At 55.4% G+C, this 23,132-nt stretch overlaps 1 protein-coding gene across 1 annotated transcript; it reads right to left on the reverse strand.

The window, feature by feature from the left end:
• Positions 1-9,150: 9,150 nt before the first annotated feature.
• On the reverse strand, positions 9,151-22,821 carry LEP (leptin). Its single transcript, XM_062198399.1, has 3 exons — positions 22,807-22,821; positions 13,240-13,411; positions 9,151-11,408 (listed from the first exon to the last, which is right to left on the reverse strand). The coding sequence occupies exons 2-3, from the start codon at positions 13,381-13,383 to the stop codon at positions 11,049-11,051; spliced, it is 504 nt and encodes a 167-aa protein (XP_062054383.1). The 5' UTR covers positions 13,384-13,411; positions 22,807-22,821; the 3' UTR covers positions 9,151-11,048.
• Positions 22,822-23,132: the final 311 nt, after the last annotated feature.

Consider the following 23,132-nt stretch of genomic DNA (forward strand, 5'->3'; position numbering starts at 1 on the left):
TCAAGTCGTAGCTCCTCGGCTTCCAATCCAGCTTCCTGCCAATGAACCTGGGGAGGCAGCAGATGATGGCCCAAGTGCTTGGGTCCCTGAAACCTATGTGGGAGATCAAGATGGAGCTCCTGGCTTCGGCTTAGCTTAGCCCCTGCTATTGCAGCCATTTGGGGAGTGAACCAGCAGATGGAAGATTCTCTCTCTCTCTCTCTCTCTCTCTCTGCCTTTTAAGCAAGTAAATAAATAAGAACTTAAAGAGAAAAGAGAGAGGCTAGAGGTGGTGTTTGGGGTGGCACTGGTGGTTTGCCTTTGAAAGGCTTGTGTCTGTCCTGTTGTTTGATTCACTGGGGATTAGCTAGTCCTGGGAGGGCCTGTCTCTCTGCTGTTCTGAGACATCAAAGCACCAGAAAATACAGAGATAGCACACGCGACAGGCAGGTGGCTCCTCCTCTGAGCGGCTGGTCTGGCTTTCCTCACATGGTGGCTGAAGACCCTGGCAGCCAGAGTTGTCCCTGCCTACCCTCTGCTTCTGTGTCATTTGCCACAGTCTCATTGTGGGGCCTAGCCCAGAGTCAGGTAGGAGGAGACCGTGTGTGTGTGCGCGTGTGCACCAGAAGGCATAGCTCAGGCATGGGGACCGTGGCTCCCGTCACAGGGCACAGGGGGCGGCTCCCGTGGGGAGGTTAAGCCCAAGTCTGCCTTCTGCTCAGTTGGGCCTGATGATCCCTATGTTCCTGCAGTCTCACCCATGTAATCAGGCTTGGCAGCCATACCTGGCTTGGGATCCAGGGTCCCAGCTCCCCTCGCCCCATTTTCCCTGCTCCTAAACTTCACAGCCCAAATGCAAAGAGCACAGAGAGGGTTCAACTCTAGAAGATGGAAATGCCTTCAATCAACGAATGCTTATTTTGTGCCCACTCTGTGCCAGGGTTTGGCCTAGGTGCTAAGGTAGGCGGGAAACGTGACAACCCTGCCTCCTGGGAGCATGGTACTTCCAGGGGAGGATTTTTTTTTAATGATTGATTTATTTATCTGAGAGTCAGAATTGAGAGAGGAGAGAGAGAGAGAGAGAGAATCTTCTGTCCACTGGTGTACTCTTCAAATGGCCACAATGGCTGAGACTGGGCCAGCCCAAAGCCAAGAGCCAGAAACTCCATCCGGGTCTCCCACGTGGGTGCGGGGGGCCTAAGCACTTGGGCCATCTTTTGCTGCTTTGCCAGGCATATTAGCAGGGTGCTGGATCAGAAGTGGAAAAGCCAAGGACTCAACCCAGTGCTCATATGGGATGCCGGCATCACAGGCAGCTGCTTAACCCGCTGCGCCACAATGCCAGCCCCCAGGGGAGGAAAATAAAAATGCAAACTGAAGGCAGCTGGAGTCCATGTGGTGCGGGCTGTGAGGATGGAGTGGGCAGTATATTGTACCGCCCGGAGGCTGAGTCAGAAGGCTCTGGTGCGAATTCTCAGATGCAAGTTGTTTTGGGGGCAAGTCTGGTGAGAGTTCTAGCCTCAGTTATGTCTTCCAATAAATGGGTTAAATGGTGCACCCTCCATCTGCTCCCCTGAGGGTGGGAAGGGCTGTAAGTCCCTCCATGCCTCAGGGATGTTCCTGGGACCCCAGATAACTGCTGGGCGATGCAGACCACTTCCAGATTTGGGGTCACATGCAAAGTTCAAGCCCAGATAGGGGTGGGACGCTCCTGTGACTATCTCAGTTCCGAGCAGGGCGAAGCTCCACTTGCTAAGGCTTAAGCCACGCCTTCGAGGTCCACACACACAATTCATACCTGGAGAAGACAAAGCTATGAGGCTTTGCATTTCTTCAGGAGTTGAGGCAAAAGTGACAGCCACCAAGGAGGGATCTTCTGACTCGTGAGACGCTGGGGATGCTGGGTGATGAGCAAACATGCGCCTTGGGCAAGAAGGCTCCTCTGTGGTGGAGTAGGCTTCACTGCCCAGGGCCCGGCTCGCCCTGGCTGGGGGGAAGCAAGGAGGAGGGCATCTCCCACGCCTCGGGTCACCTCCCATTGGGCCCTGTGGGGATTTCCTGAATTCAGCAGGCTTTTTTGGTTGTGGGCAGACGGCTGCGTGGGCATTGGGAGGGGCAACATGGGACATGGCTGTAGCCACAGACCCACGCACAAGGTCTTGAAAGGGAAGAGAAGGTGCCAGGGGCCACCATAATATGCACGGGAAAGGGAGCGGGAATCCCTCTCCCCTTCCCAGCTGTCCGAGGGCTTCTGCCCCCTGCACGGGGTTGTTAATATGGAGGGTGACTGCGCAGGCTGCAAGTCCTCCTTGGGAGGGGTGGGCGGCTCCCGCGGGTGCGGAAGCCCAGCAGGGAGGGGGCTGATCTCCAGGCTCTGACGACCCTGGTCCGTTCCTATGAGTGTCGGGATGTGCTTCTCGGGCATCTTGCAGCCAGCTCCTGCCACTCCTTGTTTGATTCGCTAAATCGCTGTGTTGGCTCACTGTGGCACACCCATGCTGACGGCCTGCCATCCCCCACTCCCCGCCCCGCCCAGGGACATGTGCCAGGCAGTGGAATCCAATGTGAAGTTAAACCCAGCTCAGTTCCCCCTCAATTCCCCATATCACCCCTCCTCCCAGGATGCAGAATGTGTGTGTGTGGGGGGGGGGTCTGGGCTCAGCCACACCTTCCCCAAAGTGTTTATTCTGGAAAATTCACCCAAAAATAGAGGGTTCTGAGGCTGGTGTTATAGCTCAGCGGGTTAAGCCGCCACCTACAATGCCCACATCCCACATGGGTGCCGGTTCGAGTCTCAGCTACACCACTTCTGATCCAGCTCCCTGCTCATGCTCCTGGGAAGGCAGTGGAGGATGATCCAAGTGCTTGGACCCCTGCACCCATGTGGGAGACCTGGAAGAAGCTTCTGGCTCAAAAAAAAAATCTCAAAAAAAAAAGTATAGGGCCCCATAAAACAGACTCCAGCATCGTTGCCAGCCAGCTCTAACAGTTATCAACATTCTGTTGATCTTGTTCACAGAAAAATGAAATTAAAAGAGAAGCTTATTTACTTAGGTACAAAAAATGTTGTTTGAAAGCTGCACAGTTTTTTCACTATATACATTTGCCAAGAAATTTTTGGAATCCCTTTGTCTGCATGGATTTCAAAATGCACCAAAATAAACTTATCCTTTTTAAAAATATTTATTTATTTGAAAGGCAGAAAGAGAGAGAGAGAGAGAGAGAGATCTTCCCATCCACTGGTTCACTGTACAAATGGTTGCAACAGCCGGGACTGGGCCAGGCTGAAGCCAGCACTCTGGAACTCCATCCTGGTCTCCCACAGGAGTGGCAGGGACACAAGCACTTGGGCCATCTTCCCTGCTTTCCAAGGTGCATGAGCAGGGATCTGGATCGGAAGTGGAGCAGTCGGGACTGGAACTGGTGCACTGATATGGCAGCGGTTTAACTCACTGTGCCACAGCACCAATGCCTGAACTTTTCAATTTCATTTTCCAGGAACTTTTTGAAATGTTCTAATATTTATATATGTATATGTATGTATATATATTTATATATATATATAGTTGTGTGTGTATACATATATATATATATATATTTCCTGAAGCATCTTGAGGTAGCATGCCATTTCACCCTAACCTAAGCCAGTTTGCACCTCTAACACACTAACAACCAAGGAAGCATTTAAAAGCCATTAACACTGGGCCATTGTCGCTGCTGATAGAATCAACAAGAATTTTTCATCATCACCTAAAATAAAATCCACATTCAAGTTTCCGTTGTTATCTCAAAGTTGTTTTTTTAAAAAGATTTATTTATCTATTTGAAAGAGTTACAGACGGAGGGCAGAGAGAGAGAGAGAGAGAGAGAGAGGAGAGAGAGGAGAGAGAGAGTCTTCCATTTACTGGTTCACTCCCCAGATGGCTTCAACGGCCAGAGCTGGGTTGAACCGAAGCCAGGAGCCTGGAGCTTCTTCCGGGTCTCCCACGAAGGTGCAGGGGCCCCAGGACTTGGGCCATCTTCCACTTCTTCCCCAGGCCACAGCAGAGAGCTGGATCAGAAGAGGAGCCCAGACACAAACGGTTGCCCATATGGGAAGGAGGCTCCTGGCCTCTGGCCACCAAGGGATCATGGAGGGCGAGTGGATGCCTCGCCCTGGCCTCGCCTGCTGCCCTGGCAAGGGGTTCTCAGCAGGGATTCCCTGCTTCCCTCCCTCTGTGACCTCCTTCCCCTGGCGGGCACAGCTTCTCCCTGGGGTTTCACGCGTGGCTGCACCTCCCTTTGCAGTCCTCAGCATCCGAGCTCGGCTCTGTTTTCTGGGCTGTTGTGCTACTTTAGGACTCTGTGTGAGAAAGCAGGGCCTGCCGTGGGGATTTTCATGCAGGTTTAGTTGGGAGGCATCCCTGGGAAGCACAAGGCGAGAGGGAAGGGAAGGGTGCCGGCATGCAGCCTTGGTCCCACCGGAGAAGGCACCTCGCAGCCACACCTGCAGAGGGCAGGAGGCTGGGGCATTCGCTGCAGACCCCCGTCTCCTCTGCGACCCTCACTCACTCCCTCTCACTTTCTGGCTGCCCCTTGTGGGCTGGGGTCAGAGGGCTGGCCAGCGCAGGAAAGTGGAGCGATGCTGGTGGACAGAGGAACGTCAGGTCCCGGCTTCAGTGAGCGCGGAGGTGGGCCAACACCAGCAGTGTCTGCCACAGGTTCTCATTGCTCTCCTTCCTTCCTGCCGTAATAACAATAACAAAGGGGCCAGCGTGTGGCCCAGCGGTTAGGCCACCACTGGGGAGCTGGCATCCCATGTGACAGCACCAGTTTGAGTCCCTGATGCTCTGCTTCCAATCCAGCTCCCTGCTAATGTGCCTGGGAATGCAGCAGAAGATGGCCCAAGTCCTTCGGCGCCTGACACTCATGTGAGAGACCAGGATGGAGTTCCAGGCTCCTGACTTCGGCTTGGCCCAGCCTTGGCCATTGCAGGCGTTTTGGATGGTGAACCAGCAGATGACGAAAGTTCTCTCTCTCTCTCTCTCTGTGTGTGTGTGTGTGTGTGTCTTTCCTTCTCCCTCTAACCCCCTGCCTTTCAAATAAATAAATAAATAAAGTATGGGTGGAAGATCTCTGTGTATGTGTCTCTCTTTCGCTCTCTGTCACTGTTCCTTTCAAATAAACAAATAAGAAAAAAGTAGTGGCAACGCCAGGCATTGGGCTAATATCTTCCCAAATGCTTTAGCATCAAATCTTCCCAAGGACTCATTCCTATTGTGCAGTTGACACAATGATGCTGAGAGAGGCTACGGAAACTGCTTAAGGGTTGAGCGTTGTCTGGGCTGGGTGCTGGGGCACAGGGGCTTTGCTGCCTTGCTCTGCCTCCCCGATCCCATCACCCTCAGGAGTGAGAGGCTAAGTTTCTGGGAGCTGAGAATGGCAGCCCCCCTGGGGACACCCCTGGGCTCTGACCCCACTGCTTACGGCCGGGAGTGCACCGCTCTCTCTTTGGAGTAACATGGGGCGCGCTCCTTGGCTGTGTGCTGTGTGCAGAGCTAGGCAGCCTGCTGCTCCTGCACCAGCTCGGCAAAGCCACGCCTTTGGAGGGTCCGCGTGGCCAGGCGCTGCCAGCTGTTGGCAGGGGCGAGCTGCTGCCTCAGGGGAGCCCGAGAGAACCCTGAAAGAGAGGCAGATCTGGGACCTGAAGGAGGTGCCCTCCGCTCTGGGCCTGGGAGTCACCTCCACAGAGGCCTCCGTGTCTCCCCACGCGGCTCTCAGCCACGTTCCAGACTCGGAGTGCTCAGAAGCAAAGCGGCTCGGCCTGCCAAGGGCTGGTGCCGCCCCAAGCCTTGCCCCACGGCCGGCAGGCGGGGGACTGGGCTGGATCACGGCTCCCGCACCCTTCTAGGGCCCTGGGGGTGAAGACCTAGCTCAGCCCTGCACCCCTGGACACTGCCACTCCCAACCCTCTCTCCCTGGATGTCTCCTCCAGGAACGCATAGAACAGAAGGACCCTACAGGCCTGCCCTTGGCCGCCACTCTCAGGGTGAGGACAGAGCTCAGGAGCTGGCTGTGCTGAGCCAGGGTTTCAGCCCTGGTGCCAGCGGGCTGGTCCAGGACACAGAGTGAACCTGGCTAAGCCTTTGTTTCCATATTGCAAGCATCCATCTGGCAGGATTTAAGGAGATGCTGTGGGCACAAGGCGTGGGCTAATCTGAGTGGCAGCAAGAGATACCACCCAAAGTCGCGCAAAGTCAGAGCAGACAACTTTATTATTAGTATTAATTTTTAACTTTATTTGAAACACAGTGTGATGGTGGGGGTGGGGTGGGGGGTGGAGACAGATCTTTCATCCACTGGTTCACTCCCCAAATGGTCACAACAGCCAGGGCTGGGCCAGGCCCAAGCCAGGAGCCAGGAGCCCGGAGCTGTTTCCACGTCTCCCACATGGGTGCAGGGGCCCAAGCTGTTGGGCCATCTTCCGCTGCTTTTCCCTGGAGCATTAACAGGGAACTAGATCAGAAATGGAGCAGCCCAGACTCGAACCAGTGCTCACCTATGAGATGCCAGTGCTGCAGGTGGCGGGTTAATCCCTGGGCCGCCCTGCTGGCCTTAGAACAGAATGCCTTCTAACTCAGAGTCCCCTCTTTGCCCCATCCTCTGGGTGCCCTGGGGTCTGGCCCAGGGACCCTAGCTTTTCCAACTCATAGACGCAGTCCTCTTTGGTGCCATTTCCCCCATGCTTAAGAGAAGTTGGGGGGTCACCCCGGTGACACCAACATCCCATAGCAGAACACCGATTGGTGTCCTGGCTGCTCTGCTTCCAATCCAGCTTCCTGCCACCCTCCCGTGGGAGACCCAGATGGAGTTCCAGCTCCTGTGGGAGACCCGGATGGATTTCCCGGCTCCAGGCTTCAGCCTGGCCCAGCCCTGGCTGTTGTGGTCATTTAGGGAGTGAGCCAGTAGGTGGAAGACCTCTCTCTGTCTCTCCTCCTCTCTCTGTCGCTCTGCCTTTCAAGTAAATAAGTAAATCTTTAAAAACAGAAAGAGAGAGAAGTTAGGGCTGGGAGGTGGCAGGGGAGTATGGGGTGGGTACCGCACGGGGCATTCCCAGGCTGCTTCTGTCTCCTGTAGACTCCACAACTGGACTTGTCAGGCCCTGGCTGGGGCCCGTGGGGCTCCCTAAGGATGCACTTGGAGTGCTGGGGCCTACGACCAGGACTGGAGTCCCCACTCTGGCGCTCAACAGTTCTACAACCCTGGGCGTGGTACACAGTCACCTAGAGTCATTTCTGAGATGATACCCCTCAGGAAGTGCAGGAGAGGTGGGAGCGCTGATCGCCAGTGTGGGAAGATCCATCATGAAGAGGGGAAGGGGCACGTTCTGGATCATTCTGGAAGGCGTGCTGGGGCCAGGGCCAAAGACAGTTTTCAGACAGAAGGAGGAGTTTCGTTGTTTCCCCACTCCCAACCCCTCCTTGGCACATGATGAAGGCCTGGCTGGTAGGAGCCTTGCCGACCGGGTTCACGGGCACTACTGATGAGAAAGGCGTGTCGAGACCCTGGGCACTAGCACAGAGGCACAGAGGAGAGACCCGTCAGAGAAGGCAGGGCCCGGGTTTCTGGGCCACGTGGCTCCGTCCAGTCTCTCTTTTCATCTGAGGTCATTTCGCTGTGGGTTTTTGTCTTTTCTGCCCTCTGTCCCTGGCTGGGTCTGTGATTGGGCTGCACGCTCTCCGTCTGGCTGATTGCGGGCGGGGATGGGGGCAGCGGTTCAGTGGGTGCAGGTGGGGGGTGTCTTGGTGCTGCCTGGGGCTGATCTGCAGCCGCGCACCCCCTCTGGCGCAGGCCAAGCTCTCTGGCCAGCTCTGCGCGCTCGCTGGGGTAATCCTTTCGCCTGAATAACCAGCAGCTGGCTGTGGCCAAGCCCGGGCGGGGCTGACCCCAGGGATGGCTGCAGCTCAGCCAGGCCTTGCCCTGTCACACACAAACAGCTCCCCTGAAGCCCCCACACACCCCAAAAGGCGACAGCAAACAAAAACCAGGGGGCGAAGTTGATTTATTTAAATATCTATTTTTCAGTAAAACAAACATTTTTAAATTATGGGGGGAAAAACAAAAAGGAAGACAATCACTTGCATTTGGGGAATTTCACACTGTGCCAGGTTTTGAGAGCAGAGCGCTGGAGACGCCTCAGCCCAGTGCAGAGGCAGCAATGACCTAAGTCACGGTTTTCTGTGCAGGTTCCACCCTGGCCACCACACAGCCTCTGCTCCGGAACTCGCGAGTCCCAGCTGTCTGACCGTCTGACTTCTGCGGCTCTCAGCTGCCCCTCGACATGTCCCTTTCCCTCCTACCTCTTTCTTCTCCACCTCCCACTGTCTCCTTTCCCATGTACCTGCACACACCAAGCGTCCAACAAAACCACCTCCTTCCTGCAGGGAACTGACCTCCCTCAGCACCTGCAAAATGTCTCTCTTCCAGAAAGCACCCCCATCGCTTCTCGGCCTTTTGGCTAAGATCACGTACAGAAAGCATTCCCGTGTCCCCTGCCCTGAGAGCGTTACCCGGCGTGAGGGACGCTCTGGGCTCCAGACCTGCTCCTGCCACCTGTTGGCTGTTACAGTCCTAGGGACAGGTTGAACCTCCCGAATTTGAAGATGCAAAATTCTCCCAAAGCTGAAATGTTCTGAGCACCTACCGATATGATCCCACAAACAGAAAATGCCACGCCATGAAGCTTTGTTTCAGACAGTTATTAAAAGCATTATGTAAAATTGCCTTCAGACCATGTGTATAAAGAGTATATGAAACATGAATGAAAATGGTGTTTGGACCTGGGGATCCCATCCCCCAGATATCTCATTATGAATATGCAAATATTCTGAAATCCAGTGTGCACCACTTCTGGTCCTAAGCATTTTGAATTAGGAATACTCAACCTGTCATTTCTTGTTTTTAAAGTTTCAGGTATACTGCTTCAAAAGGATGTGGCTAGGGCCCAACGTTGTGGCGTAGCAGGTAAAACCAACACCTGCGATGCCAGCCTCCCATTTGGGCGCCTGTTCGAGTCCTGGCTGCTCCACTTCTAATCCAGCTTCCTGCTGATGGGCTGGGAAAGCTGTAGAAGACGGCCCAAGTGCTTGGGTCCATGCACCTGCGTGGGAGACCCAGAAGAAGCTCCTGGTTCTTGGCTTCGCCTGGTTCAGCCCCGGCTGTTATGGCCACTCACTGAGTGAACCAGCGAACAAAAGATCTCTTTCTCTGCCCCTCTCTCCCTGTAACTCTGAGTTTAAAAAATAAATAAATAAATCTCTCTTAAAAAAAAAAGATGTGGCTACACAGCACTAGGTGCAGCAGTGTCCTAAAAGTCTACACAAGCTACAGAGTACATGCAGGGCTCCCTGTGGGCCCCCGGGTGCTGCCACTCTCGGATCACTCCACGTGGCACCTGCTTGGGGCCACATTGTGCTTTCAGTCTGTGGGCTGCCATGGTGGAACATCCCCTTGGCAACCAGCAAGTGGGGTTTGCCGGGGGAACATCAGGTCCCTTAGGGCAGGATTGGATTTGCACGTTTATTTGGTGAGCTTGCCCCTAGCTCACAGCACCGGTCAGGGCTGAACACGGGGCAGGTGCTCAGTCTTTAGGTTATTGCTTTGATTCAAGTTTCTTGGATAGATCCACCACCCACGGTGTGACGGCAGCATCATGGCAGCAGGATGGTGGAAAAACCCAAGCCTCCTGGTTCATCCTTGCAAACCTGACCTCCAGTGGCCAGGATGACGCCTGGCTTGGGGTCCTGGCACCCACCCAAACGCTCTGGCCCAGGGCTTAGGACCACCTGCTGAAGGATTTCCCTTTCCCACTGGAATAAGAATCCCCACCGAATGGGCGGGGAACATGGCCTTGCTGTGGATGAACCAATCAGACAAGAACTATAATTTGGCACGCAACCCCCAGATAGGGACAGAGGGACACGGCCATGCTGTAAACTCAGAGTGGGGCCAACTGTGGACTGTTCATTTGGAGGGTGTGGCGTGGGACTCCTGCTGTCTGAGCTCACAGCTGCCCCAGCCAGCAGCCTCCACCTTCAGCCCCCTCCCTCAAAGGCACGTGCAAATCCTCACAGGTCCTTTCAAAGAGCGGCCTCTTTTGTTATTTTCAAGAAAACCATCTTAAGTGGCTGCAGAAGATAAGAAAACGACCTCACCCCATCCAAAGAGCCCACCATACATGCATCACTCAGGAAACCCATTCTAGACCCTTCCCCTCCCCCACCGACACATCCCACCCCAGCAGGTGCACACAACTACACACAAAGCCTGCTGAAATTAACCTGCTTCTAAAAATAACCCAGCCCTTGGAGATCCACTCAGGGCAATGCCATTGCAAACACTGTCACTCGAAGCCAATCACAGTAGACACAACACCAGATAGCAGAGACCGAACACGACAGCCATCTCGGTGGCCCCTTGCTTGGTCAACCCCAACCCTCAAGTCACTGAACAAGGGTTTGCCTCCGCCAGACCCCTCGCCGGGACTGGAAGCAGCAGCCCAGGAGCATGCTCAGCCCTGGCTGACCCCAGAGAGCCCGGAAAAGCTGACTCTTGGCTTCAGGTCCATTCGGAATCAAACGCGTAATAAATAAACACATGCTCCCCACCAAGGCTGCTTGGGCATTTCCAGCCACGTGTGGATGTAGCCTTCAGGATGCTCCCCAGAATTCCCAGAGGGAGCTTTGCTCTGATGGTCCAAAGGCTCCGCCCCCAGCCTGAAGCTCTCTGGATCCCACTGGAGAATGGAGAGAGAGAGAGAGAGAGAGAGAGAGAAACAGCATGGCTCTTGCTGATGACTGAAGCCTGCTCTTTGCTGGAAGGGACATCCCCCACTCCCTTCCTGGTGAGCACAGCATCTTTGGTTCTAAGCCAGATGGAGTCTTGTGCTTTGGAAGGGCTTGGAGGAGTGTGAGAGACACAGACAGAGTGCTGGAGAAGGGACGTCCACGTGCGGCTCTCTTGTCCTGGGGACCCTAGAAGCAGGATTCTTTCCTCAGCATGGTCCTTGGGGGAAGAGCAGCCCCCGGGGCTCAGCACCCAGGGCCCAGGTCCAGCTGCTGCAGCATTGCCTGCAGGGACCCCTGCAGCCTGCTCAGGGCCACCACCTCCGTGGAGTAGAGTGAGGCCTCCAGGACGCCTCCCAGGCCCTCCAGGGTCTCCAGGCCACTGGCCCGGGGCAGGGGGCAGCTCTTGGACAAGGCCAGCAGGTGCAGAAGGTCCCGGAGGTTCTCCAGGTCGTTGGCTATTTGGATCACATTTCGGGACGGCAGACTGGCAAGGATCTGTTGGTAGATGGCCAGCGTCTGGTCCATCGTGGACAAGCTCAGGTTCGGGTGGAGGCCAGGGATGAAGTCCAAACCGACGACCCTCTGTCTGGAGGAGACCAACTGCTGCGTGGGAAGAAGACGCAGAGCAAGCGCTAAGAAAGCGCAAGAGATGTGGATCTGCTCCCCAGAGCCCACAGACCCCTTCTCCGCGTCACCTCTGCCTCCTTCCTCACCACCTGGCCTACGTGCCCCCTTCCTGTGCCCGGGGGACCCCTGACTTCCTGGATGCCCACCCTTCCCACTCACTCCCTCTTCCACTTCCAGACCGGCCTTCTCTGGTCATTCCTTTCTCCAAATGGCCCCTGTGGAAGAATCAGCTGCGACTCCATGTTTCTTGTTGAGTTCAGCCTCTTCCCAAGCATCTGGGCTCCTCAGTAAGCACCCCCAGCCACCGCTGCCCTCATTCCCTCCCACCCTCTGCAGCCTCCCACTCAGGTTCTCATGCATCCACCTCCTTAGGGGTCCAGGCCACCCCTGATGGGGACCCCCTCCCTCCTCGGCTCTGGTATATCTGGTTGCCACGGGGGGTTCTGCCAGTCCTCAATGCCTGGCACTCAGTCTTGTCACCAGCTACATTGGGACAGCCTTGAGGAAGGACTGTTTTGAAAGCAGGAGACTTGAGGGTTTCTCTCTACGAAATGCCCAAGACTCTGGAGCTGAGCTGTCCCTGCTTCTGCCCCTCTGGCACCTCCTGGCCGCCCACAGTCACTTCAAACATCTATAGTGACCATGTACAGTGGTCACATAAGTGGCTGATAACCACCTTGGGAAGATGATCTGATATCGCCATCATGCAGATGACCACGCCAGAGCTTAAGGGCATTTTGGAGCTAGCTGAAGATCTCAGGCAGACAGCACATGTGGAAGACTCACAGCCAGGCTTCCCAACTCCACAGACAGACCTCCTCGAGGGAACAGCCGAAGGGCTAGGCCTGTGGACCCCAGAGGAAAGCCCGGGGAAAGCCAGGTGCAGCCGCATGGGCCGATGGGAACCAGGTCGTCTTGCTCTTGCGTTTGGCCTTGAAATGTAGGAGCGAAAGGGCAGAGAGAAGCTTGCAGGGCCAGTCCTACTGCCCCTGCGAGAATCCCGGTGACAGGTTTGGAGGGTGCTGCCAGTGGTCAGCAGGGCCTCTGGGCTCGCTCTAGCCCCGGGCACCGGGACTGAAGGAAGCAGGCAAGCCGACAGGAGAAGGGACAGGGAGAGGCGGCGGTTCATGCAGTGGGAAGAGCAAAGGTTGCAAAGCCTGAGGGTGTCACCATATGTCCCTCCGTTAACCTCTGCGCCCAGCTTTCCCTACGCATCCTTGTGATATCAGACTCCTGCGATCCGTTCACAGAAACACCTGGCAAACCTCAGTGCCCTTGGAGTGGGTTAGCATTAGAACCACTCACTCACTGCCGAAGCCCAGCAGGCAGAGAGGCCGAAACGAGCAGCAAGAACAGGAGCCCCTGGCCGGCGCTGTGGCTTAACAGGCTAATCCTCCGCCTTGCGGCACTGGCACACAGGGTTCTAGTCCCGGTTGGGGCGCCGGATTCTGTCCCAGTTGCCCCTCTTCCAGGCCAGCTCTCTGCTATGGCCCGGGAAGGCAGTGGAGGATGGCCCAAGTGCTTGGGCCCTGCACCCGCATGGGAAACCAGGAGAAGCACCTGGCTCCTGGCTTCGGATCAGTGTGGTGTGCCGGCCGCAGCGGCCATTGGGGGGTGAACCAATGGCAAAAAAGGAAGACCTTTCTCTCTGTCTCTCTCCCACACTATCCACTCTCCCTGTCAGAAAAAAAAAAAAAAAAAGAACAGGAGTCCCACGCTTTCAAACCTCCCCCAACTGCCAGGAGGCGCTGGCACTCGGAGGGTGCTCTCCGGCCACAGTCCCGCTTGGTCCCCGGAGCCTCTGTACCGTGTGTGAGATGTCACTGATCCTGGTGACAATGGTTTTGATGAGGGTCTTGGTGTCATCCTGGACTTTCCTCATGGGCACAGCTGGAACACAGGACAGACAGGGCCACAGCCACAGGAGTCGGCAGAGGGGTCCACACTGCATTTTCCTTCCCAGGATGTGTATCTCGGGCCTGAAGGCAGAAGGAATCACCACCCATTACAGAGGCCAGTAGCTCAGACTGCGCCCGGCACCAGCCACACTGCCTAGCGCGGATGAACTGAGATTTGCTTTGTACTCTGGCTACCTTCTCCTCCGCACCAAAGCTGAGCCTTTATCTAGATGTCTATTAATGAAATGCATCCCTTCTGGAAGAAGATTCTTGTCCAGTCAATAAAACCACGACGAGGTGTCCCGCCGGCCCCGGAGCAGCCAGCCCGACTGTGACCAAATGCACTTGGTGTTGACAGCACAGACTTCAGGGTTGCTTCAAGGCAAAGGGAAAAGCTGTTAAGGTCTGGTTTGAATCTAACCACTCACCCACTGCATAACATCAGGCACACCGGGGACGGCGTTGGGGGCAGTGGGTTAAGCCGCTGCCGGTGACACTGGCGACCCATATCTGAGTATTAGACTTCCAATCCAGCTCCCTGCTAATGCACCTCGGAAGGCAGAGGAAGTTAGCCCAAGTGTCTGGGCCCCTGCCACCCTTGTGGGAGACCCAGATGGGGTTCCTGGCTCCTGGATTCAGCCTGGCCCAGCCCAGCCCATTACAGCCATTTGGAGAATGAACGTGAACCTGTGAATGGAAGATCTCTCTGTCTCTCCTGCCTTTCTTTCTTTCTTTTTTTTTTTTTTTTTACAGGCAGAGTGGACAGTGAGAGAGAGAGAGAGAGAGAGAGAGAGAGAGAGAAGTCTTCCTTTTTCCATTGGTTCACCCCACAATGGCCGCTGTGGTCAGCGCACTGCAGCCGGTGCACCGCCTTGATCCGAAGCCAGGAGCCAGGCGCTTCTCCTGGTCTCCCATGGGGTGCAGGGCCCAAGGACCTGGGCCATCCTCCACTGCACTCCCGGGCCACAGCAGAGAGTTGGACTGGAAGAGGGGCAACTGGGACAGAATCCGGCGCCCCAACCGGGACTAGAACCCGGTGTGCCAGCGCCGCAGGTGAAGGATTAGCCTATTGAGCCGCTGCGCAGGCCATCTCCTGCCTTTCAAATAAATAAATCTTTAAAGAACAGCTTTAGGCACATCACAGAATGACTAAAAACTCCATCCTCATCCCTGTGATGGGCCCATCTCCAGGCTTCTATGAGCATCAATTTAGGTAAAATGCACACGATCACTGATGTCATACATAAGAGTGTTAATGGTTAAACTAACAATAGGAGTCACTGTGCACCAGCTCCCCATGCAGGACCTCTGTCCTCAAGGAGTTGTATTATGAGAGTTAACGTGTACTATGAGAGTAAAACTTGTTTTCAAACAGTTGTGTGTGTATGTGTGTGTGTGTGTGTGCAAATTGTTGAAATCTTTACCTAGTATACAACTGGTCGTCTGTGTATAAAGTTAATTGAAAATGAATCTTCATGGAGAATGGACTGGGAATGGGGGAGGGAGGAGGAGGTGGAGTGGGAGTGTGGGTGGGAGGGCGGGTATGGTGAGAAGAATCATTGTATTCCTGAAGTTGTACTTATGAAATTTGTACTCATTAAATAAAGGGTTTCTTTGGAAAAAAAAAATGCACGTGAAGGGGCTCCATGGCGTCGAGAAATGTGCTCTCACCGCCTGCTGTTGGAGAGGACAGGGCTGACTTGTCTGGTCCAAGGCCCTCACGGCACCCCCTGCTCTCTCGGCCCTGGCCTTCCTCACCTGCTTTATGACTTCCTTTCTCTTCCACTGGGAACCTGAACCCAGCCAGCACTTTATAACCATCTGGTGATCATATGTCAGAGGCGTCACTGGGCGCCAAGGATGCACCAGTGGACAACAGGTGCTCTCGACTCCCAAAGGCTCATATATATGTTAAAAGGCAAGGAGAGGGAAGGGTGGGGGGGGGGAAGAGGGAGGGAGAGAGGGAGATGGAGAAGGAGAGGGAAGAGAGACTAATTCCATCTGCTGGTTCACTCCCCAAGAGCTGGGGCTCAGACTGAAACCAGCAGCCAGGAACTCAGTTTCTGGGTCTCCCTCTTAAGTGGCAGGGATTCAAGTCCTTGAGCCATCGTCTGCTGTGTCCCCGAGTGTGCATTAGCAGGAAGCTGGATGGGAAGCTTTCCATCCAGTATGGAATGTGACGTCTTGAGGGACAGCTTAAACCACTGTGCCACGATGCCAGCTCAGTTAGCGCATCCCAGGGGACACAGACAAGCCATTCCCATGCGGGAAAAAAGAGCTATCACGGGACAGCAAACGGGGCTCCCTGGAAAAGTGTCACCTGAGCTGGGCTTTAAAGCCAGGGCAGCGGTCAGGGAGGGCAGACGGTGGTGGCCGCAGGCGGCCGAGCAGCCATCTAGGGCGAGGCCCGAGGTGGAAAGAACCACACATGCACCCAGCATCCAACTGTCAAAGCCAAGGAGGTGCGAATCACGAAAGTAAAAACGTGCAGTTCCTTGCTGGGGCAGCAAAGTCTTAATGAGACACGGGAGGCAAAAGGCAACCAAGCTGAGTGCGCGTGAGCCTGCAGCCCGTGCGTGAACCTGAAACAAAGCCAAGATGCTAGCAAATAAGGGGACGGAGGAGCCGGAGATGGCGAAAGCTCATCCCGGCTTTCCACGGTCTCCCGCCTCTGGACCCGGAGGCAGCAGGTGCTACATTTTCCGTCCATAGGTGGCAACATCCGTTTGATGCATTTTCTGGCCATGTAACACACATAAACACTGCGTATGGAGCTTTAGTTGCCACGTTTGAACAAAGGTGAGCGTTTCGATCTCAGTTTTACAGAGGAGAGATAAAGGAGGCTCAGGAAGCCGAATCAGTCTCCCCAGTGGCAGACAGCAACACAGAGCATCCAGCATCCGGACTCGGGGCCTCCTGGGCAGCCAGGCTGCTGGGCTCCCTCCGCCCCACCTGCGTCTCCAATTACAAATCACCCCAGTCCCTCATCCAGGCTGGGGAACACAGGGCTTGGCAGCTAACATCCTCTCTAGGCTGAGGCTGTTTAAGTCACACCTTCCTTGTCAACTTCTGCTGTGAAAAATACTAAGTAGCTTGGGAGAATGCTTTGTGTTGTTTGCTCTCTTAAAATGGCAGCACTGGCCGGTGCTGTGGCGCAACAGGTTAAAGACCCGGCCTGCAGTGCTGGCATCCCATAAGGGCACTGGTTCGAGTCCCGGCTGCTCCACTTCCTTTCCTAATACTTATGTGTTAGTGACCCCTGCTTCCCAAGAGTATCTCTTGCCAGGTTAGCGTCGGTCCTAGTCATGGTCACATAACGACAGTCCCCTCTGATACCTGAATGGACAAACAGCTTGGGCAGCCCCTCCCTCACACTGGTAACCTCCACAGCCCACGTGGACATCAGTCACAGGAATCGAGAAGCGGCCGCTGAGTCGGCCTGCCTGACTGGGTGCGTGCCAGGCTGTGCTGTACTGTGCGAGACACACAGCCTTCGCCTCGAGAGCCGCTATCCTATTGGAACTCTGCTCAACACAGCCACACTTTATGCTGGCTGAGCTAATGTCCCCTGCTAGGGCCAGCAGGGGAGAGTGGACAGCAGGTCTGCCTCGGTTCTCCTGCTTCTTAGTCCCCGTGGGGCCCGACAATGGCCTGGGACTGGCTGGCAGGTCAGGGTTTAGGGGCCGGGGACCGGAGCCATGACTCAAGACAGCAAACACAGCCCCATGGAGCACAAGGACTGATTAGCACGTGCTTAGGGCCAGCAGCTGCCATGCACCAACTGTCCATCATAGACCAGGCGCAGCGATGGACGGAAAGTCCCTGGGAAGCGGGAGGCAGGTCTGGAGCGGATCGGGTCAGAGGCCAGGTCTTGTCCTTGGAAGCCTGGGTAGAGGGGCACATCATCTGACTTTGCCAACTACGTATACATATATAGATTGTCTGCAACAATAAAAGCAAAAGACAAAGCTGAGTTCTTAAGCAATCAGTTTCAGAATTTGCTTGATGGGTGCTGGTGCTGTGATAGAGTGGGTTAACCAACCACTTGCATCCCGTATGGGTGCTGGTTCAAGCCCTGGCTGCTCCACTTCCCATCCAGCTCCCTACTAATGTGCCTGGGAAAGCGGCAGAGGAGGATGGTCCATGTGCTCAGGCTCTGGCATCAGCGTGGGAGACCTGGAAAAAGCTCCTGGCTTCGGGTTGGCCCAGCTCCAGCCATTGCAGCCATTTGAGGAGTGAACCAGCAGATGGAAGACCCCTCTCTCTGTAGCTCTGCCTTTCAAATAAATAAATCTTTACATGCACACACACACACCCTAGCTCTAAAAAAAAGAAATTTACATAATGAACTATAATGCAAGGAAGAACATTTAAGCAGTAAAATTCCACAGGGGACCCAAGAAGGAAGTCATCTGGCTAGAATGCAACAGAATTGCGTTTGAGTCAGGGTACAGGACCTTGGAAAAGTCAGCTAATCTCTCCGAGACTCAGTTTTCCTAGCTGTCCATTGGGGATGATACAAATCAGAATCCCCACCTGTGGCTGCTCTATGACGAGAATGAGATAAAGCACAAAAGGTGTTGACTCTACGCCTGGCATATGGCCAAGCTCAACACCTGTCAGCTCTCACCACCACGATTTCTGGAGAAGGAATCAGGGAGGCATCATAGAAGAGGCGGCATTTGCCAAAGGCCCTAAGAATCGGAAGCAAGTGGGTTTGTGAGGGTCTGGGAGATGCTGGACAGCCCTGAGGGTCAAGGAGATGAAGGATCCTGGTGTGGCGGGGCTGTGAGGGTCTGGGAGCCAGCAGGTGTTTGCATCCCAGGGGACCAGGAGGATGGAGAGAGGTGAGAGGAGGCCTGGGGACAGGCTGAAGGGGGAGGGGGAACACTGCCCAAAGAAAGGGGTGTAGAGGAGGCCCTGAGCGCTGGGGGCGCCACCACTGAGGACAGTGGCCGCGGCTGGGTGGGCAGAAAGGCTGCTGTCAGCCGCAGGCAGCCTTATTCAAGGTCCCGCCACTCCCCCAACCCCTGTAACCCGTGCCATGGGTTCAAGGGGGACAGAAAGGGAGAGAAAAGCAAATGTAGCCCCGGGGACCACCTGGAGAAAGGCAGCAGCATCACCCAGGACAGGCTAAGCCCTGGGAGGCTCACACTCCCATAAGGCACCACCCACCCCGCCAGTGTCCGGCTCTCTGACTTCACCTGGGTCCTGGCTGGCGCTGCCCCGGCACTGATCCTTAGGTGACTCACACCCCCACCTGCCCCTAGCAGGTCCGGCAGGGCCCTGCGCCACCTCCCCAAGGCCACGCCCCCTCCTCAGCCCCCACTGGAAGATACTCCTTTCTATTTATGAGGGGACCTCAAAGGCTTTGAGCTCAGCTGCTGGGTGGCCACTTGGGATGCCTGTATTCCATATCAGAGTGCCGGGGTCCAGTCCTGCCACTCCAGCTCTGATGTAGATTCCTCCTAACGTGTACCCTGGGAGGCAGCACTGATGGACCCCATACTTGGGTCCCTGCCACCCACATGGGAGACCTGGGTGGAGTGACAGGCTCCTGGCTGCAGCCTGGTCCAACCCTGGCTGTTGCAGGCATTTGGGGAATGGATCAGTAGATGAAAGATCTCTGTCTGACTCTTTCCTTTTCAAATGAATAAATATTGGGGCCAGCACCGTGGCTCACTTGGTTAATCCTCCACCTGCGGTGCCGGCATTCCATACGGGTGCCGGGTTCTAGTCCCGGTTGCTCCTCTTCCAGTCCAGCTCTCTGCTGTGGCCCGGGAAGGCAGTGGAGGATGGCCCAAGTGCTTGCGCCCCTGCACCTGCATGGGAGGCCAGGAGGAGGCACCTGGCTCCTGGCTTCGGATCAGCCCGGCGCTGGCCGTGGCGGCCATTTGGGGAGTGAACCAATGGAAGGAAGACCTTTCTCTCTGTCTCTCTCTCTGTCAATAACTCTACCTGTCAAATAAAATAAATAAATCAATATTTTAAGTTCACGGAAAATGGAATTAAGAGATAGGTTTATCTTGGTGAAAAACAGTTTTGAAACCCATGCATACAAGGGTACTTCAAAAAGTTCACAGAAAATGCATATTATGAAAAAAAACCATGAATGGATTTCAAACTTTTGTGCACCAAAATGAAATTAGATTCCATTTTTTTCCCCACAAAATACTTGAAATGCCCTTGTATACTCACTTGAGCAGCTTTTGACTTTCTGAATGTATTTTTGTTTGACAGACAGATACCCTTGAAAGAGAAACAGGTGGTGTGGCCCAGAAGGTATCGGTTGTTTTTCAAACGTTGGTCACAGCACACCACCTGAACAGCACTGCGCTGCCATGAGCAGGCTTTCTCTTCTCTGCAACCCAAAGCAACATTTGAGAAATCCTGATAATTTCCTTAACTAGCAGCCAGGAAGTGAGTAGGGTGCTGGATTCTTAGGAGCTACCCTGAGATCTGAGCTCATTGAGGATGGCAAATGGATTTCAACTCCTCTGTCAGCTCTGATCAATTTTTAGTTTAGGGGAATTTGAGGCTCCAGCCAGACTCAGAGGGAGAAGGTGCCATGGCCGATTATTGATGCCTACATTTGTTCCAGCATCTACCAAGGGCCTGGAGCAGGTGTTCCTTAAATATTGGTTGAATGAATAAATGAAGTATTTCCCATTGCGGGTCCTGCAGGGCTAACCAGGTTAATTCATCTCCATGATGGCTCACCTGCTCCCATTGGAGCCACAACCTCGAATTCACTTTTGCCCAGAAGGAACTCCCAAGAAGTTGTCTCTTTTTTTCCCCCTCATTTATTTGAAAGGTGGAGAGATGAGAAAGAGCGTGAGAGAGAGAGAGAATGTCCAACTTCTAGTTCACTCCCTGATGCTCACAACCATCAGGGCTGGGCCAGGTTGAAACTAAGAGCTAGGATTCCACCCAGGTTTCCCAGTGGGCAGCAGGGACCCAAGTCCTTGAGCCATCCTATCTGCTGCATTCCCAAGGGACAGAGGAGCAAGGACATGAACACGAACTCCATTGAAGGATGAGTGCACCCCAAGCAGTGACGTAACCACTGCTTCAAACACCCACCCTCAACTCGCCTGTTTTCTTCAGTAACAGGAAAACCTTCTCAGCCAACGGACACAGCAGGTGGCTATGGCTGGGGATTGATGGCGAAAGGGCCAGTGAGCAGGCTGGGGGGGGGGGTGAGATGATGCCACAATAAAACAAAACACAAGGATCCTCAAACACCTGCAAACCACAAAGCTGTCCTGATGCAGACCAAAAACCCTTCAGGGTCCAGATCTCTTTCTCAGGGCACACAATCTGCTCCCCACACCTCCTGCATGTCCTCTGGCGCCCACAGGGGCTCAGCTTCTCCATCTCCCCTGTCATCCCCGGGAGCTCCTTGCCATGGTCCCAGTCACGAGCCTGACTCCTGCCCCTCTGCTCTGCCCTCCTGGCTTCTCCCCGTTTCCTTGGCATCCCCGCAGCCAGGGGCATCTGGAACAAGAACATCAAGGACGCAGAATGGGGAACGAGACCCAGGATGTCGGTGGAATGCTGGCATGGCCGCTGACTCTGGGTTCACAGTTGCAGAGAGCTAAGAAGCTGAGTGGCAGACAGTAGTATGCAGTCCACTGAGAAGTGCGGTGTCCGTGGAGTGAATGCTAGGAGTATACGTACGGGCCCAGCCCAGGGGTGTGGTTTCCAAGCACAGGACACTTCTCCTGTTCCTCTGATTTACCACGGACCAAGAAGACTTCCATGCCCTCTGCCAATGGCCCAGCGAGGAGCCGCAGGGGCTGGGATCATAGCCCCGCTGCTGGCTCATTGACTGACAGCTGGAGAATTGAACTTGATTTTCCTTAAACCCCAAGAAGCTGCTCATGGATGCATACCCCACAAGGACTCCACCTCTCTGCAGCCCTTTCCCTCCCCCAACTCCCACGTCCCCTTGGGTGGCCCCTAGGCTGTGGCAGGACTATGGCCTGGGTTCTCTGGGCAGAGCAGTCCCAGATGGCCACCTCCGTGCCCAGCACCGGCCACTCAGACACGAGAGGCATCCGCCTGGGGCTGCCGGGCAAGAATTCATTGCAACTTCCCTGGCTCGGTCCTTGGCGCTTGGAGCTATTTCCTGGAACAGAGGGGGGTGGAAATATTTCTCCCAGATACCAAGAAGAGTTATTTTGGGCCGAAGATGTATAACATATGAGAGGGACGCTCCTTTGGCCAACATGGAACAGTCTCCCCGTCCCCCAAGCCCCATGTCTTGCACTGCTTGAGAAGGGAAAAGACCTAAAAGCACACACTGCTTTCTCGTGTCTGCCAGCTCTCGGTGTCCAAAGGAGAGTGACGATCCACGTGGCCTGTCCGACCCTGAGGGCGCTGAGCGGGAGCCAGTCGGTTGTCCGAAGCTCCTCCCCATTCAGCGTGCCTCCGTTCTGCCGACCGTCGGGGTGGGAAAGAAACCGAGACCCCTCCTGCTCCCCCGCCACAGCTGCCTCCTGCCCGCCTCAGCGCTACAGAACCAAGGGTCCCGCAGCTGTCACAGTCCCTCCAGGGTGGTCTACCAGGTGCCTGCGCTCTGCCCGCCTCCCCTGAAGACCACCCTTGGTACAGACCTGAATCAACTCGTCCTTGCCGAAGCTGCTCTCGTCTCAGGGGACCTAACCGACCTTAAGGAGTCCCCCATCCAAACTGCCGCCGGCTTTGGCTGCAGACCCGGGAGTGGAAAGGTGACCACACCCACAGGGAGGTGCAAACCAGGCCTGGAGGGAGGAAAGGCTTGGTGTGTGTGTGGGGGGTCTCACCTAGAGCTCACCTGTCAGCAGTGTGTATTTAGCTGTCCTGGCTAGAATCGCAGGCACCGGGAGGAACATGCAGGTGACAGACCCCGGCGGCCTTGAGGCGCCATGGGGTGAGGTCCTGCCCAGCTGCTCTGAGAGACTGAGTTCTTCCCTAACTGCTTCTCCCCACTTCCACTCCATCCGAGCCCTTGTTCCAGGCTCACGGTCCCTCCCTTTCAGGGCAGGGCCCTTGCTGGGAAAATAAGACCAGAATTCTCCCTCTGGGAGAGCAAGGCTCTGTCCAGTCGTCAGACGCTGCACCCTCTGCATTGCCAACTTTGTCCCCTCTGAATGGGGATAGGTAGGACACCCGGATCTTTGGCCTGTGCTCAAAGCAAATTTCCAAAGCTGCCCAGCTCTGCGGACCCAGCAGTCTCCTGGGGTCCCGGCTGGTTCTGCGAGGACGGATCCTTGCCCTCTGGGCACAGCCCAGCCATGAATCCAATGCCCCCAGCTCGCGGCTGCTTGCCCTCTGGCTGGAACTCGGTGCAAAGCTATCCTAGTCCAGAATCCAGACATCTGCCCTCGCTGCCGCCTGCCTCAGTTTCCCTAGCGTCTGGAGTGGGGGGCGGTGGCCACCAAGGAAGAAGGGTGGAGACGAAGGAGAAATGAGCGGAGCGCACTGGGCCTTACCTTGCAGCTGCTGGCGCCGGGACTCCTCCGGGGCTCCATGCCTGCCCGCCCCTCTTATAGCCGCCCCAGCGCAGCTTACGCAACTCCCCGGCAGGCCCCGGCGCACCCCCAGCGCCAGCTCCCGCCCCGCCCTGCGGGGGCAGCGTCGGGCCGGGCGGCTGCGGGCCTCGGGCGGCAGTGCGTCGTGCGCTCCGGTGCCAGGAGCCCAGCGCACACTCACGAGTGCGTCCCGAAAGGCTGGGGGCAGCCGCAGGCACCGAGAAATCCTCAGAGTCCCGCCAGAGGCTCCCGCGCGACGGTGGCCCAAGGATCGCCCCGCCGGACGG

Source organism: Lepus europaeus, chromosome 1 (assembly GCF_033115175.1).
Source record: "Lepus europaeus isolate LE1 chromosome 1, mLepTim1.pri, whole genome shotgun sequence".
Taxonomy (NCBI): domain Eukaryota; kingdom Metazoa; phylum Chordata; class Mammalia; order Lagomorpha; family Leporidae; genus Lepus; species Lepus europaeus.